The sequence below is a fragment of the Procambarus clarkii genome, chromosome 55 (assembly GCF_040958095.1).
Source record: "Procambarus clarkii isolate CNS0578487 chromosome 55, FALCON_Pclarkii_2.0, whole genome shotgun sequence".
Classification (NCBI taxonomy): domain Eukaryota; kingdom Metazoa; phylum Arthropoda; class Malacostraca; order Decapoda; family Cambaridae; genus Procambarus; species Procambarus clarkii.
The window spans coordinates 23,242,317-23,244,031 of NC_091204.1; the positions used below are offsets into that span (position 1 = coordinate 23,242,317).

The 1,715-nt window shown below is 49.0% G+C and overlaps 1 protein-coding gene across 1 annotated transcript; it reads right to left on the reverse strand.

Annotated features, from left to right (window-relative positions):
- Positions 1-543: 543 nt before the first annotated feature.
- On the reverse strand, positions 544-1,314 carry LOC138352964 (circumsporozoite protein-like). The gene has a single exon (XM_069305627.1). The coding sequence runs from the start codon at positions 1,312-1,314 to the stop codon at positions 544-546; it is 771 nt and encodes a 256-aa protein (XP_069161728.1).
- Positions 1,315-1,715: the final 401 nt, after the last annotated feature.

Here is a 1,715-nt window from a genome sequence, read left to right on the forward strand (position 1 = left end):
ATCATTGTAGTCCTTTGTGTGAGTTTCCGTTAGGGCTGCAAACACTGCATTTGCCTCATGAATGAGACCATCTATAAAATGAATTTTGTTGGATTTGCGTGTTTTTATACCCTAGATGTTGGCAAATATAAATTATGTTATCGTGTTAGTGGAAGTGCTGGATGCTTTACTTCGTGTTAATATCTGAGGCTCTGGTAAGGAGGCCACTGTGTTTGCGTCCTCTCTAGCATTTGAGCGAGTTGGTGGTAGAGTCTGGTCATTTTTAGCCATTCTTCTCCTCCTTCTCTTGCTAAAAAATCATCATAGTCGATGGAGTTGTGGCTGTTTTCATAGTGGCGGTCTGTCGGTTTTATTTTCCTGGTACCTCTTATATGAAAAGCTGGATATTCAGCATTGCAGCATTCTTTCCTGTCTAAAGAGTTCTTGCAAATTTCTAGGTGAAATAATTCACAGCTTTTGGTACATTTACCTGTATTGAGGTTTCTGCACTTTCTAGGGTGATCGTACTTACATGTTCCATTTGTTCTTCCCGATATGCCATGCTTACAGGTACCCCATTTGTAATACCAACATATTTTGGGTCCTTGATTTGTTTGTTTCCCTTTGCCAGGGACCGAACTCTGCTGCGGCGCCCCCGACACTGTGCTCTGTTCCGGCGCCATCAACACCGCGCTCTGCTCTGGATCCATCGACCCCGTGCTCTGCTCCGGTGCCCGCGACACCGCGCTCTGCTCTGGCGCCATCAACACTGCGCTCTGCTCTGGCGCCATCGACACCGTGCTCTGCTCCGGCGCCATCGACACCGTGCTCTGCTCCGGAGCCATCGACACCGCACTCTGCTCCGGCGCCATCGACACCGTACTCTTCTCCGGCGCCATCGACACCGCGCTCTGCTCCGGCGTCCCGACTCCGTGCTCTGCTCAGGCGTCCCCGGCTCCACGCTCTGCTTAGGCGACCCCGACTCCATGCTCTGCTCAGGCGTCTTCGACTCCGTGCTCTGCTCCGGCGTCCCCGACTCCGTGCTCTGCTCAAGAGTCCCCAACTCCGCGCTCTGTTCAGGCATCCCCGACTCCCACTCTGCTCAGGCGCCACTAACACCGAGCTCTGTGCCCCGTCTGGTTGTACCTTGCTGTCATGGACAGTTTGTTTGAAGACATTAGAAATTGCTATGCAGGCATTTATTAGCGATTCTTTGTTTTCAGCGGGAGTTTTATCCAGGATTTCGATCATCTTCAAAAACGTTACATCATCCTTTTTGCAGAGCCAGTACACAGAGTGGTCACTGAGACCATTTCTCCTTGGATTATTAGTCATATTGGCACATTTTTTGTGTATGGCTGCGGAACAGAGTTGGCATTGAAAGCTCTGTTGGTAATCTACCTTCATGTTGCATTCTATGTACGCTTTTATCAAAGACATTTTTGTTGAACACTTCTGTTCAGTGGTAGTGGTGCTTACAAGGTGGGGTGTTGACCGGTGGGGGTAGACCTTGGGTGTTTATCGTGGGTGTTTACCAACTTAAGACAGGCCTGGAGGAGGCCGTATGGACAGGCGGTGTTACTACCACGTGTCGCACTCTTAATTTGTTTTATTCACTTGTTAGGTTACATTACTTGCATTTTCCCACTAGTTATCTTACAGAAGAGGCGTCTAGTTTCTGTGTCTGATCACTAGTAACCTGGGTACGTTACACTATTTAGAAGCACACACACACT

Bases quoted from the DNA above. Each gene is read 5' to 3' on its own strand.
- LOC138352964 (XM_069305627.1), bottom strand. From the start codon at position 1,314: ATGACTAATAATCCAAGGAGAAATGGTCTCAGTGACCACTCTGTGTAC.